This window comes from Muntiacus reevesi, chromosome 7 (genome assembly GCF_963930625.1).
Source record: "Muntiacus reevesi chromosome 7, mMunRee1.1, whole genome shotgun sequence".
Classification (NCBI taxonomy): domain Eukaryota; kingdom Metazoa; phylum Chordata; class Mammalia; order Artiodactyla; family Cervidae; genus Muntiacus; species Muntiacus reevesi.
Window position 1 is genome coordinate 21,388,584 of NC_089255.1, and position 12,888 is coordinate 21,401,471.

Consider the following 12,888-nt stretch of genomic DNA (forward strand, 5'->3'; position numbering starts at 1 on the left):
TGAGCAAGGAGACTTGCAGATGGGCGGCATGTCTGGGACAGTTCAGAGGTCCCCGAGCTCAGGCTTACACTGCAATCAGCGACCTTGAATAAGCCAGTTAGCCTCTTTGCGCCTCAGTTTTCCTCCTCTGTAAAATGGGTATGATAGTGACTTCCTCGTAGGACACAAGAACTAAACGGGGCAGGGCAAGGCAAGTAAAACATTTAGCGTAGTCTGACTCATCGTGGGCCCTCAGTAAAAGCTGGCAATTATTACCATCTTCTCAACATTTTCCCTCAACGTGGGGGAGGTGCCTAGGAGAAAGGGCAAAGAAGTCGGCCTACGAAGACTCCCTTTCCCAGTCCGGACTCCACACACCCAGTCCTCTGGCCGTTGGAGGACGAAGGGCGCGCGCCCAGCTGGAGGCGGAGCCTGCCGTTCCCGCCTCGAGCGTGGCGCCGCCCCTCCCTCCCACGCGGCCTCCTGGGCGTTTGGGGCCGGTCCCCTCCCCCGACCTCCCGCGCTGTCTGCCCAGGCCTAGCTTCCCGCAGCCCCAGCGCCGGGCAGGATCGAGAGGTTTCGGAGCCCGGGCGCGGGCGGCGGTCCAGGGTTGCGGCCACCGCCGGCCCACCTGCCCGCCTCAGCCCCCTCGGCACTGCCTCGGGAGCTTCAGCTGCCCCTTGCTCTGCAGGTTTGCTCCGGAGGGTCGGCGGGCGGCGCTGCGGGGAGGAGGAGCGCTGGGAGAGTCAAGCCGGCCAGTCCCCGGTCTCCGACCGCCGAGACCGCCCTCGCCCTTGGGAATCCTTGGCTACCCAGACGGAAGGAAAGTAGGCGCCGGAGAGCCCGCGCCGCATTTTGATTCATCTCGGGCCCTGTAAGGGTCACATCTTGTGAAAATACCTGTAAAATCAATTTAACGTTCAGTGCAGCGTGTAAAGACAGCTCTAAGAATTTAAAAGACGCCTGAGTCAGAACATTTAAATGCTTGGGTCCTTGTAGCAGCGCTTTAACACGTCTGAGTGCAAAGGGTGGAGAATCGAGCCTGATTGCCGCCACCGTTCACGCCCTGTAACACTTTATTTTTTTTTTTTTTTTTTTCCTGTAACACTTTAAAAGGGTAAAGAAAAGCACCCTAAAAACCCCAAGTGGGCAGTTCCCCTAGGGAGGGAAGAACAGCTGACTTTTTTGAAATTTGAGTTGGTCCTTATTTCCGTGAGCGAAGTTTGCGCCTGCAGAATTTATTTACAGGCTTAGATCCTTGATAAACAGAATCGCTAAAACACTGAGCTTAACTAAGTAGTGGCTTTTGTTGACAAGTTGATTGTGTTATTAATTCTTAATGTCTCATCCAAGGCAGGAGTCGTTATCTCAGTTTTGCAGGTGGGAAAAAGTTGGGCACAAAAAAGCATTTCCCTTAAATTCACACAGAAGCTACTGGGCTAAGCTGCAAATTAAGTATTCTGACTCCTCAGCTGCGTCCCCCTCTAGACCATGTTACAAAACAAATGAGTAGTTACTTTGATGTTCCTCATAAAACCAGGAAGTAAACCAAATGTACTGTGAACATGAAGTGTTAAATCATAATAACCTATGTCTGTTCTTTAAGAGTTTGGTACCTTACAGAGAGGAGGGTTGGAGCAAAAAAAAGGGGAATAATGTCAAGGGGAAAGTTTTGTCTCCAGAGTCCAAACTGTGTCCATCTTTACCTCCTCTTTGTGTTGCTGGCATTCTTTTCAGCACACTTGGTGTTCTGACAAACCACCGAGGCCTCACGTGTCCAGGCCTCAGCCACATGAACACACCTTTGTGTTCCTCTCCTGGCACTGACCTCCCTGTCAGTCTTCCTGTCATGTTCTTTCCTCCAGGTGCTCTTTCCTAATGCTGTTATGTGAAAACCAGTTGTTTTCCTTCAAGTGTGGAATGATGTGTCACTCCTGAAGGATGTTTCTAGAGTTAATGATCAAAAACTACCAACAGATCTCAGATGAAAGGACAAGTTAAAGAAGCACAAGTAACTCTTGTGGAATTTGATAGCTGAGTTATTTGGAGGAAAAAAACCCACTGATTTCTCCCCCCTCCCCTTCCCCAGTTCACTCATAACTAGAAAGCAGCTGCTCAAGTTTTAACCTTAGACATAATGGTAGGGGGGCAGGGGGGCATCCTTCTGTTTAGTGAATTGGAAAGTTTTCTTTTCCAAGGAGGCTTCTTTTCAGACAGGACCCAGGATGTGTGATATAGTCTCTCCCTGTAAGAGGTGTTCCTCCTCCCCAGCTTGTAGACAACAGAAATTTGAACCCATGGTAGTTGTCTCTCTGGGGCAGCCAAGACAGTTTATTTATCTTTTTGCTTTCTTTTACTCAGTTGGACAGATAAGAATCACCAGAAAAGCAGATGGCATCCGGGGATTTCTGCTCACCTGGAGAAGGGATGGAAGTACTACAACAAGGTAAAGGCAGCCGTTTGCAAGAGGTTTGGAGAATTATCCAGAGTGGTCTTTTTTTAAAAAATTAATTAATTAATTAATTTTGGCTGTGCTGGGGCTTCATTGCTGCATGTGGTCTTTCCCTAGTTGGGGTGCAAGGACTTCTCATTGCGGTGGCTTCTCTTGTTGCAGAACACAGGCTCTGGGGCATGCAGGCTACAGTAGTTGTGGCACATGGCTTAGCTGCCCTGCGGCATGGGGAATCTTCCCAGACCAGGGATTGAACCCATGGCCACTGCATTGGCAGGCAAATTCTTAACCTTTGGACCACCAGGGAAGTCCTCAAATGGTGTTTTCTAGGGTATTGTCTTCTATAATAAAAAGGGAAGAGTCCTTGGTGGTTCGGTGGTTAGGACTTGGCACTTTCACTGCTGTGGCCCATGTTCAACCCCTGGTTTGGGAACTAAGATGTCTCAAGGTGAGGCCAAAAAATAAAAAGGACTTATAATGTTCACCAGTATGGTTTCTCTCACAGAAGCCTAAGTTTCTAGGGAAACTAGAATCCTTGAAGATTCTTAAACATTCTCTTATTGAAAGACAGATTATACAAATGCCTGTTCAGTACCTGCTAGTGCAATAGACGAAAATTTCAAGATGTTCCCATGCTGTGTTAGCAAGCATATCCTGATGACAAGGTTGGCCAGTGAACTTTTGAAAGCTGTGTCTTTAATTTTCTCATATCTTATCCTCTAAAATCTCAGAATCCTTCCATATTTGAATTCTTTGCCTATTTCAGATGTTTTCTCTATCTTGAGTCCTTTGAAAATGGAAATCTTCTATATTTTGATCATTTCGATATTGATTTTTTAATGCTTTGGGAGAAAAAAAAGAGACTTTTAATTTTATAAAAGGACTTTGGTATGATGGTCCAAAATGTATTTGGTATGGGAAAGTAAAATAGAAGACCCCAGTAGAAAGCATGTGGGAAAACAGATGGAAAAAAAAGCCCCTTGAACACATGGAATCTGGCTATGATAGACTTAGACAACATATTAAAAAGTAAAGACATCACTTTGCTGACAAAGGTCCATCTAGTCAAAGCTATGGTTTGTCCAGTCATGTATAGATGTGAGAGTTGGACCATAAAGAAGGCCGAGAGCCAACGAACTGATGCTTTCAAATGGTGGGGCTAGAGAAGACTCTTGAGAATCCCTTGGACTGCATGGAGATCAAACCAATCAATCCTAAAGGAAATCAACCCTGAATATTCACCGGAAGGACTGTTGCTGAAGCTCCAATACTTTGGCCACCAGCTGACTCAAAGGAAAAGACCCTGATGCTGGGAAAGATTGAAGGCAAAAGGATCATGAGGTGGCAGAGAATGAGATGGTTAGATAGCATCACTGATTCAATGGACATGAATTTGAGCAAACTCTGGGAGATAGTGGAGGACAGAGGAGCCTGGCGTGCTGCAGTCCATGGAGTCATAAAGAGGCAAGACTTAGCAACTGAACAACCTGGCTTGCACTTTTTCTCTGCATCCACCTGGGGTACTTAGTCTGTTTACAATAAGGAGAATTTGGTTAGTTAAATTTTTTATTTACTCTTAAGAATATACCCTCTCTCATTCTTGCTTATGCGACCAGAGATCACATCCAAAGTTGCAACTGTACATGGTTGTTTTTTTCCATCCCCCAAAACTCTAGTTATTATGTGTGAATGAGGCATTTTAGGTACTGTGGTGAGTCCTACCAAAGAGTCTCTTATTCTTGATTCTTTTTGCCTAATATTTTCCAATTGTATTTCCATTTTCTAGGATCTTAGATTTTTTTAAGGCTCATTCTCTAATTCTTGATTAACGTCCTTGTATATAATATAAAGTGCTTGTTACTTTGAGAACTGCCTTTAGTTTATTTGTGGATTTTTAAATTCTTTACTTGTGCCACAAGGCTTGAGGGATCTTAGTTCCTTGACCAGGGATTGAACCCCAGGCCGTTGGTAGTGAAACTATGAAGTTCTAACCATTGAACCACCAGTGAATTCCCTATTTTTTAAAAAATTTCATTTGATTTAGAAAACTTCCCTACCAAAAACCTAAGGGTTTTTTGGAAGTGAGTATTAAGGTGAGAGTTATGCTCAATTATGGGGACTTCCCAGGTGGCTCAGTGGTAAAGAATCTGCCTGCCAATGCAGAAACCTCAGACTTGGGTTCAAACTTGGGTTTGGGAGAATCCCCTGGAATAGGCAATGGCAACCCACTCCAGTATTCTTGCTTGGGAAACTCCATGGACAGGAGCCTGGCGGGTTATAGTCAATGAGTTTGCAAAGAATCCTCATGACTGAGCCTGAGTATGTCCACTGAACATGGACATGACTGAGCTGCTGACCCTTACCTTCCCATATCTTATGCTCAATTACATAAATTGAATCCGTACTATTATCTTTGTTTTTTGATCCCTCTGGGGGACGTCTCATTAAGTGTGCAGCAGACAGCTTCCTCCTTGTAACCTGAGTGAAGAGGACCTATTACAGAACCCACACTTCAGCCAACTGCTCCTGAGTCTCTCACAACGCGTGGACGAGAGCGGTTTAAGCCTCGCGCTGGCGAAGGAGCAGGCCCGGGTAAGGGGCCTGGGAGGAGGGCTGACTGGGAGGAAGGAAAAAATCTTCTGAGAGAGAGGGGCTCCCAGCTGGGATTTTTTCGGTTTTCTAGGCGTGGAAGGACGTTCGACTGCATAAGACAACATGGTTAAGGTCTGAGATTTTACAGAGAGTCATTCAGGAGCTACTTGTGGACTACTACGTGAAGGCACAAGATACAGATTTAACTTCTGAGGACAGAAAGGTGAGGCAGGAAACATGAAGCAAGCACTGGTGCCAGCAGTAGGAATGACGAGGACAGCTATGGCTTCCTTTGATCCTATGGTATGGGGGAAATAGGAGTTTTGAGTCATGGGTATCAAGAAAGACAGGGACTGTAGTTATAGGGAAAGAGGTGAGTGTGTTGTCAGGGTTTTGAAAAGAAAGATTGACAGGAGAAAGCACTGGCAGCTAGAAAGTTATCTAAAGGGGATGACATGTTTGGGGACTTTGAAGATATGTGAAGAACTGCTCATGAGGATGGAGGAGGTGGAATGGGAAAAGTTTTATAGTAACTTCTTTTTGCTTTTTATTCTCTCTCCCAGTTTCATGAGACCCTTGAACAGCGGCTACTCGTGACCGAGCTGACACGGCTCTTAGGTCCCAGCCAGGAGAGGGAGATGCCTCCACTGCTAGGGCTGGAGAAGGCGGACCTTCTGGAGCTCATGCCACCCTCAGAGGTTAGGGGTGGGGGGGTACAGATATTGGGACCAAAGAAGGGAAATGGCTTAAATTCTCCCATGTATTGAAACATCTCATGGTTAAACTTTCTGTGAGAATGACACTTGTTCGTGGTGGTAGAATTTAAGTAAGAAAGAAAAACATTACAAGGAAGAAAGTAAGAGCTGAAATACTAAATCTAGAAATAAATGCAGTATTATTATATACAACTTGACATACTGGATTGGCCAAAAAGTTCATTTGAGTTTTTCCGTGAGATGTTGTGGAAAAACCTGAACAAACTTTTTGGCTAACCCAATAAATGGTATTACACATCCTGTGCATATATAGAATATAATCTATTTTCACTCAATATGTTTTGGACTTTTTTTCAAGCATATGATTATTTTCAAATTACTGTAAACAAGATGATACCTTCTAAGGCACTCTTCTTTTTTTTTTAATTGAAGTATAGTTGATTTATAATGTTGTGTTAGTTTCAGGTGTGTAGAAAAGTGATTCAGTTAAGCCTTATATCAATTCTTTCTCAGAGTCATTTCCCTTAAGGGTTATTATAAAATACTGGAGTTCCCTGGGCCATAAGTAGGTCCTTGTTGGTAATGTATTTTATATATAGTAGTATGTATATGATAATCCCAAGATCCTGATTTATTCCTCTCCCCTTCCTAAAGCACTCTCTGCACAGTATCCAGGCATAGAGTTAGTGCTCAGTGTCCTTATTATATATCACCAGTTTTGTTTTTTTTTTTTAGTTTTCAATTAGCAATAATCGCGCCTCGGATAAACCTCATTGGCTACGATACTGCCACTGCGCAAAGCTATATCACCAGTTTTAATCACAGATGGATTTCATTGTATAGATGTAGCATAATTTGCTTACCCTTATTGATGGATATTAATTTAAGGTTGTCTCCACATTTTTGCTGGTAGAAACCACAATGATAGGAACATACTAGTTCATATGTGTGTTTGTATGATTATTTCCTAAGTGTAGTGCTTAAAGTGGGATCACCAGGTCACAGGCCACACACAGAGAACACACTGGTACATACTGCCAAACTGCAGAGAGGCGCTTTCAGTGTCCTAGGTCCCCACATTTTCATCAGCATGGGATCTTGACAGCCATTGTGGTCTTTGCTAACATTAATCTCCCTGGTGACTTAAAATTAAATCTCCCTGATGACTCTCGATGCATTTTTTTTGGCTATCATTGATATTGTTATCATCACGTATTCATCGACTGGGTCTTCCGGGTTCCAGCTGTCTGTCTGCATCTCCCTCTTCTCTTCTGTGGCTGCAGGATTTTGTGTGGATGAGAGCCCGGCTCCCCCTGGAAGTGGAGGAGCAGCTCAAGAAGAAATGCTTCAGTGTGCTCTGCTACCACAATCCCAGTTCAGGTGCATGCCGGCTGTGTCCTGTTCATGGCTGGCCTTCAGGGTTCCTGGTCCGCTCTTTTGAGAGCAATGTTGAATTTTAGATTTGGGACAGAAGCTGGGAAGCATTGGAAATGCTTACTTTTTGTTTCCTTGCTGATTGAATAAGAGTGAGGAATTTTGTGTGGATTCCCTTTGTTCGGCCAGGTGTGGAGTGGCAGTGTCCTCTTGCTACAGGGAAGGATGAGTTCTTCTCAAGAGAATCACAATGAAATAGGGAGGAAAGTTCAGGCTAATAGGTGTCCACCTTGCCTTTGTTGTTTAGTTGCTAAGTCTGTGTCCGACTCTTTGCAACCCCAAGGACTGTTACCGACCAGGCTTCTCTTTCCACTTCCCAGGCAAGGATACTGGAGTGGGTTGTCATTTCCTTCCCCAGGGGACCTTCCCCACCCCAGGGATGGAACCCACATCTCCTGCATTGGCAGGCAGATTCTTTACCACTGAGCCACCAGGGAAGCCTCTTGTTTTGTCTTTATTTCTGTGGTTTAAGAATCAAGGGCCACATCTGAAATTCAGAGTAAGAATGAAAGTGAAGTCACTCAGTTGTGTGGGGCTGTTTGTGACTGCCAGGCTCCTCTGTCCATGGAATTCTTCAGGCAAGAATACCCTTCTCCAGGGGATCTTCCTGACCCAAGGATTGAACCCCAGTCTCCTGCATTGCAGGCAGATGGAGAGAACTTAATTAGGAGAATTGGGTTGTTTTTATCAGGCCATCAGAAGAAAACCTGTAAGGAAGACAGAATCTGTAGCGCTGGATGTAGGAGAGGGGTACTGAGACATGGCTTTCAAAAGACAGGAGCAGTTAGGGTTTTCCCATCCAGCACGATGTTTCTTTGCCCAGATTTGGACAGTGAAACCCTGAAAGCAGCAAAGGTGTGGAACCTTGCCGAGGTTCTGGCAGGTGAGAAGCAGCAGTGCCAGGCTGCCAAGAGCCAGCAGAAGGAGCAGATGGTGCTGCTGGAGAAGAAGAGTGCCACCTACTCCCAGGTCTGTCAGGGCAGTGGGGTGGCCTCCCTTCTCTTTTACCCTGACCCCAGGGGCCCCTCGAGGGAAGCCAGGGATTTTTTTTGGTCATGTCGAGTGGCATATGGATCTTCCTCGACCAGGCATTGAACCCGTGCCCCCTGCAGTGGGAGCACAGAGTCTTAATCACTGGACCATTAGAGAATTCCTAAGTCAGGGATTTCTGATCTGCCTTCTTTTCTGCTGTCTTTTGTGGCTGCCCTCTTCCTCCTGCCTCCTGGGGGCTCAGGTGCTACTGCGTTGCCTGGCCTTGCTGCAGAGGCTTCTTCAGGAGCACCGGCTAAAGACTCAGTCCGAGCTGGACCGCATCAATGCCCAGTACCTGGAGATCAAGTGCAGCGCCATGATCCTTAAGCTGCGGTGAGCTGTGACCCCTGTGGCTCTGAGAGACTCCATCTCACACCCCACCCCTCCAACCCTCTCCCTCATCAGTTTCCTCTCTCCCGTGCCTGACACCCTGTGGGGGTACAGTAAATGTCACATCGCACTGTTAGCCTCTGGATTACGCTAAAGCTGTCAACCTTCTTGGATCTTTCATTTTAAACCCTTCCGAAATAGGTGCTTTACTGTGAGCTAAATTGCTCAGGAATTTGGAATGACTTTGCTTATCTTGTCACTGCTCAACCCATACGCTGACCATGGGCAGGTCCTGTGTCCCATTCCTAAGTCTGCTGCTGTTCAGGATCCTCAGCTTGACATTTCTTTCCTCCCCTGGTCAGGATGGAAGAGCTAAAGATTTTGTCTGACACTTACACCACTGAAAAAGTGGAAGTTCATCGTCTTATTAGGTGAGAACTCCCAAAAGCCTGATACAGCTCTTCCACACACCCCACACCCTCCAGACTCATTCATTTTTGTGCCTTACCATTTTTGTGTATTTTCTGAGGAGTCAGATCCTTATATTGTATCTCTTGTGCCTGGGTTCTTAGGGACCGTTTGGAGGGGGCCATTCGCCTACAAGAGCAGGATATGGAGAAGTCCCGACAGGTCCTGAACACCTATGAGGTCCTCGGGGAGGAGTTTGACAGGCTGGTGAAAGAGTACACCCAACTCAAGCAGGCAACTGAGAACAGGCGCTGGACCCTCCAAGAGTTCAACAAGGCCTGCCGCTGAGCGTGGGTGGGGCCAGGAGGCTTGGCCTTGCAGAGGAACCGGCTCCTTGTCTTCCTGCTGAAAGGACCACCTCCACCAGAGGCCACCTTCACTCAAGGGCGTGTGGGGACACTCATCCAAAACACTATAGTCCTTTAGGCACTCTTCTGGTTTTTCTTCCTTGTTTACTATGACTGAGTCTCTTCTAGAAAACATAGCCGATTTGTATCATTTTATGTACAGTGATTTGTGTCAGCCCTGTATCCTATTTGATTATCTCCTAAATAAAGTGATGATGTTATACCTTAGGACTTTAATCATTTTCGTTTGGACAAAGATGGAATAAGAACATCAAAGTCTATATGGATAAGGAGGGAGAGTTGAGTGCATGCAGAGATGGCTCCATAATGCTTACTGGAAGGGTGAGGGGTAAAAGGGCCAGCCTGGCATGTGGGGTTTTAGAGGCTTCATTCTTAGACAGCAGAAGTGGACTAAAACTGGGCTTGCTCTTGAAGAATTAGTCTCCAGACTAGTACTAGACGCTCAAATGGATAGGAAACTATTCTGTCATTGTGGCTCTAAGTGGGGCAGGTATGATAAAGCTGCTGGGCACCCAGCTAGGTTACAGGAAAGGACACAAGGCATTTCTGTTCTCGCTTCCCTCTGATGTGGTTTAAGGGTTACTTCTTTCTCTGAGAGCAGAGGGTGGGAGATTACCCTGAGGAACCAAGTTCCCTGGTCTGTTTAGCTTAGAAAAAGGCAGGGTCCCGACTGGTGGGGACTACAGGGGCCCTCCCTGGTGGTCCAGTGGTTGAGACTCCATGCTTCCACTCAGGGGGGTGGGTTCAATCCCTGGTGGGGGAACCCACTTCAAAAAAATCTAAACAGGAAATAAAGATGTCAGCTTTAAAAAAATGACGAGGTTGGGGGTTACTACAAGCAGAAGCCCAAGACCACCCTCATTTAGAAGGCCCTACTCAGCTTCTCAAACCACTTTCCGGGGAGACTGTCTCAAGATGCTCTTTTGCTAAGATCATATAATGATGGTTTGGGATTGATCATAGGTAAAATTAAGGTCACTGACTCAGCTTTTAAGTTTTTCTGTAAATTGTGCTTACTTCCATTTATCTATAAATGCCGGCCCACACAAAATGAACAAGCTATTAGATTGTATGGTCAGGCCATTCAAGATAGCTGTTCTCTTGCTTTCTGAACCTCCCCTGCTTGACCAGTGCCTGCTGCACCTGCATCTGACTCACATGAACCTGCTCACCCCATAGATCAGAAGGGCTCCGCCTGCTAGCTTATTTAAGAAAAACATCTGTCTTTCTAAGGTTGTTAACCTTAGGGGCTGGGAGGGATGTGGCCCAGCTACTGGTTTCCCTGGTAACTGATGAGCCAGCCTGACTTAATTCCCCCTATAAATGGTAACCTCCTCCTCCCCCAAGTAGTGAGGCCTGCTGCCATGCCCGGCCTGCCCTCTGCCATTGCAGGGGTGGCGGCTGTCTCTCTAGCACCCTTGGCTGTGGATGTGTAAAATTCCCTGTCCAAGAAGTCATTGATGTCTCTGTCACTGTCTCCAGGCTCTTTCTTTGGTTTCAAGGCTGGGCTACTATGAGGTTTGCAGGCTTGTGGGGTCAGCCCAATATAGATTAATGTAAAAGCTAAACAGTCCATATTGCTTAGTTATATGTCTAATTTTTAACCTGTTTCAGGGAAATGTTTTCAAACCTACAGAAAAGTTTAAAAAATAGTATGATAAGCACCAGGATACTCTTTATTCTTCAATTTTTATTTTTCAACTTTTAAAAGGTTTTTATTTTTTGGTTGCTCCAGGTGGCATGTGGGATCATAGTTTGAACCTGTGCCCCCTCCATTGGAAACACAAGGTCTTACCTGGACCACCAAGGAAGTTTCTTTCTTCAATTTTTAAGTTATAGTTGATTTACAATGTTGTGTTAGTTTCAAGTGTGCAGCAAAAAGTGATCCAGCCTTCCTGTTCTATACAGTTGGTCCTTGTTTTTTTTTTTTTTTATCTATTTTACACATATAGTAGTGTGTATCTGTTAATCCCAAACTCCTAATTTATCTCCCCCCCTTTCCCTTTGATAACCATATGACTGTCTTCTACATCTTTGAGTCTGTCTCTGTTTTGTAAATAAATTCATTTGGATCACTGTTTTAGATTTCACAAATAAGTGATATCATGATATTTGTCTTTCTCTTTCCAACTTACTTCACTTAGCATAATAATCTCTAGGTCCATCCATGTTGCTACAAATGTCATTTTTTGTTCATTTTTTTATGGCTGAGTAATATTTATATGTATATATATATGTGTCACATCTTTATTCATCCATCTGTTGATAGACGTTTACGTTGCTTCTACATGTTGGCTATTGTAAATAGAGCGCCTATGAACACTGGGATACATGTATCTTTTCTTTTTTTAAAAAAATTTATTTGAGTGCACTGAATCTCAGTTTCGGCCCTCGAATTCTTAGTTGCGGCACATGGGATCTAGTTCCCTGACCAGGGATTGAACCCAGGCCCCCTGCATTGGGACTGTGGAGTCTTAGCTACTGGACCACCAGGGAAGTCCCACGTGTATCTTTTTTTTTTTTTCCACGTGTATCTTTTTTAATTAGAGTTTTCATCTTTTCCAGATATATGCACAGGAATGGGATTGATGGATCACATGCTAACTCAATTCTTAGTTTTTAAAGGAATTTCCATACTCTTCTCCACAGTGGCTGGTATCAATCTACATTCCTACCAATAGCACAAGAAGGTTCCCTTTTCTCCACATCCTCTCCAGCATTTATTGTTTCTAGATTTTTTGATGATGGCCATTCTGACCATGTGAGATTATACCTCATTGTAGTTTTGATTTGTATTTCACTAATAATTAGCAATATTGAGCATCTTTTCATGGTACCAGGATACTCTTAACCTATATTCAACAATGACTAACATTTTGCTTTTCTTTCTCTCTTTCGTCTCCTCCCTCCTCTCTTTTTACAGCGGTTTAGTTGCTAAGTTGTGTCCAACTCTTTGCAACCCCACAGACTGTAGCCCACCAGGCTCCTCTGTCCATGGGATTCTCCAGGCAAGAGTGCTGGAGTAGGTTGTGGGTTCCTTTTCCAGGGGATCTTCCCCACCCAGGGGTTGAATCTGGGTCAGCTGCATTTCAAGCAGGATTCTTTATCAACTGAGCTACCAGGGAAGCCCATTCTCTCTTTATAGATAGAGTTATGTAGACTTTTTTCCTGAGTCATTTTATAATAGTTGCAGACATTCTGACATTTCATTCTGTAAACACTTAAGCAAGCAACTCCTAAACATAAGGGCACTCCCTGTATAACTAATAAAATAGTGATCCAGTGGTTAAGATGCTGCACTTCCACTATAGGGGGCTTGGGTTCGATCCCTAGTTTGGGAATTAAGATCTTGAGCACTGCAGCCAAAAACTAGGGAAAAATCAATAATTTCATAATAGTTATTATTCAGGTCATATTCAGATTTCTCTAGTTTTTTTTCTTGGTCTAGGTTCTAAGAAAGATTCATATATAACATTTGAATATTCAGTTCAGTTCAGTCGCTCGGTTGTGTCCAGCT

General features: G+C 44.7%; 1 protein-coding gene and 1 non-coding gene across 5 annotated transcripts; one reads left to right on the forward strand and one right to left on the reverse strand.

Moving 5' to 3' along the window:
- The first annotated feature begins 459 nt into the window (after nt 1-459).
- Nucleotides 460-9,578, forward strand: HAUS4 (HAUS augmin like complex subunit 4). Of its 4 annotated transcripts, none has more exons than XM_065941404.1 (10): nt 460-853; nt 2,341-2,425; nt 4,881-5,023; nt 5,115-5,246; nt 5,587-5,721; nt 7,023-7,119; nt 7,997-8,142; nt 8,408-8,538; nt 8,898-8,966; nt 9,108-9,578. In XM_065941404.1, exons 2-10 carry the CDS (start codon nt 2,371-2,373, stop codon nt 9,289-9,291), a joined length of 1,092 nt encoding a protein of 363 aa, XP_065797476.1. In that variant the 5' UTR covers nt 460-853; nt 2,341-2,370; the 3' UTR covers nt 9,292-9,578. The 4 variants fall into 4 exon arrangements, with proteins under 4 accessions (XP_065797476.1, XP_065797477.1, XP_065797475.1 ...); XM_065941405.1 differs by having other exon boundaries at nt 460-806; XM_065941403.1 differs by having other exon boundaries at nt 460-670.
- On the reverse strand, nt 6,396-6,542 carry LOC136172823 (U4 spliceosomal RNA). The gene has a single exon (XR_010664146.1). It is a non-coding gene; the product is annotated as a U4 spliceosomal RNA (small nuclear RNA).
- Nucleotides 9,579-12,888: the final 3,310 nt, after the last annotated feature.